Raw genomic sequence first — 1,675 nt, 5'->3', positions numbered from 1 at the left:
TTGTTGCTTTTATCGCCTCTCACCCTCTCGCGCGTTGGATTGCTTTGGGTTTGCCGCGCCTCAGAATGCCGTCCGTGGAGCCACCCGCATGCATGTATTCACGCCGACCAAAAAGGGTGCGGGGCTGCTGCCGCGCCACGGCGTGTGTCATCATTGTGTGGTTCTTGGTGTTGCTGCTGCTGATGTTGCACGCCACCGGTGCCCACCACAAGGGCACATCGCCGCATCACCACACGCGTGAAAGCGATCCGCTACTCGTGGAGTCCCCGTTGCGTGACACATCACCTGCGGCAGACACGGCAGAGGCAGGGGCGAGAAAAGCGGTGGCAGTGCCGTCGGATGAGGCGGCGCGTCTTTTGTTTTCTCGCGACATTCTGCCGCGGTGCCGCAGCAGGAGCACGTGGGCGCGTGGCTCGGGAGGGGTGTTGGGGGGCAATGAGTACGACACGGCAAGGGAGCTGCAGCGCCGCCGAGTGGCGAGCATGCTGGAGAAGAACGCCTCCCTACAGCCACAGTCGTGGTGGTCGTACGATGACGTATTCCGTGACACCGTTGATCCCAAATACTACGTGCAGCGCGAGACGGGGCATGATAGCGACGAAGCGGGTCTGAGGCAGCCATGCGACCCCGTCACTGTCCCGTTTGATGCTGCCCGCGACGTGTCGTGCGTTCAATCGGCGCGGCTGCTGCTGAGGGCGGCGCTCTCGTCTCCGCAGACGCAGCAACGAGAAAGGGAGACGCTGGGGCCGGAGGGGCGGTATTGGGGATGGAGCACAGTTGTTCCGCTCCCAGCTGAGGTGCGGCGTTGGGTTGTCTTGCGCAGCAGCCACGAAAACAGTGACAGCAGCGCCCCGCTTCTGGTGTGGGTGCGGCTCGACGCCGTCGCGCCCTCCCTGGAGCAGCGCACCATCAAATTTGAGGCGTCCTTCTGCTTCTTCCGCGGGGCGGTGGAAGCGCGGTCCTGTCTCGCAACCGTTGCCTTTATCGTGAAGGTGCCGCAGCTGCAGTTCCCGCTGGAGCCCTTCGCCGAGGTGGCGGCGTTTGCGGTGGACCGCAAGCTCGGCGTAAGGCGTGTGCCGCCGACGTTTCTCTTCCCGATCCCGCTGGAGGTGCTGCAGCAGGCTGTGGCGAGGCGGTCGCGGCGCCACATCCGCATGATTCCGGCCTTCTCCCGTGGGCCAGAGACCAGCACGTACGACGCGTGGCTGCAGCACGACGTGTTCCGCTTCCTCACACAACACGGCACGCGGCGCGGCGCGGCGGAGGTGTTCACACGTCGTGGTGGCGCCGATGTGTGGTGCAGCTTGCAGCTGCGGCTCGCTGGGGTCGCGCCGCTGCTGGGCAGTCCGCTGCGCGTGCCGTACAGCAAGAAGAGGCCGGGGTGGCACCGGTGGTTCAACCCGCTCCACGCGGAGACGCTGGTGCCGTACGGCCCGCTCGCCGCCCTCTCGGAGCAGGCGATGCTGGACTACGTGCTTGGCAACAATGATCGGTCGCCCAACAAGAACTCCTTCGTCGTCGTCGGCGGCGGCGGCGGCTGCCGTGGCTTGGGTACAGAGGGCGACGAAGATGCCGCAGAATCAGAGAAGCGGAGGGAGGAGTCTCGCTGTCCGTCTCGAAGTTTTCCGACATTTGTTCACCTCGACCATGGCATGGGGTTTCAGGTGGGGCGCGC

The 1,675-nt window shown here is 65.2% G+C and overlaps 1 protein-coding gene across 1 annotated transcript in view; it reads left to right on the top strand.

Moving 5' to 3' along the window:
* Positions 1–182: 182 nt before the first annotated feature.
* DQ04_04821070 (hypothetical protein) overlaps positions 183–1,675 on the top strand; it is a gene marked incomplete at both ends in the record, with an annotated part of 1,944 nt that continues 451 nt past the window's right edge. Inside the window, one exon of the mRNA XM_009313817.1 lies at positions 183–1,675. This exon is cut by the window's right edge and continues 451 nt beyond it. Within this exon, the coding sequence (XP_009312092.1) occupies positions 183–1,675 (1,493 nt within the window).

The sequence above is a fragment of the Trypanosoma grayi genome (assembly GCF_000691245.1).
Source record: "Trypanosoma grayi strain ANR4 Tgr_482_V1, whole genome shotgun sequence".
NCBI lineage: Eukaryota > Euglenozoa > Kinetoplastea > Trypanosomatida > Trypanosomatidae > Trypanosoma > Trypanosoma grayi.
The sequence above is the reverse complement of the archived record's forward strand: the minus strand, read 5'-3'. Positions and strand labels throughout refer to the sequence as shown.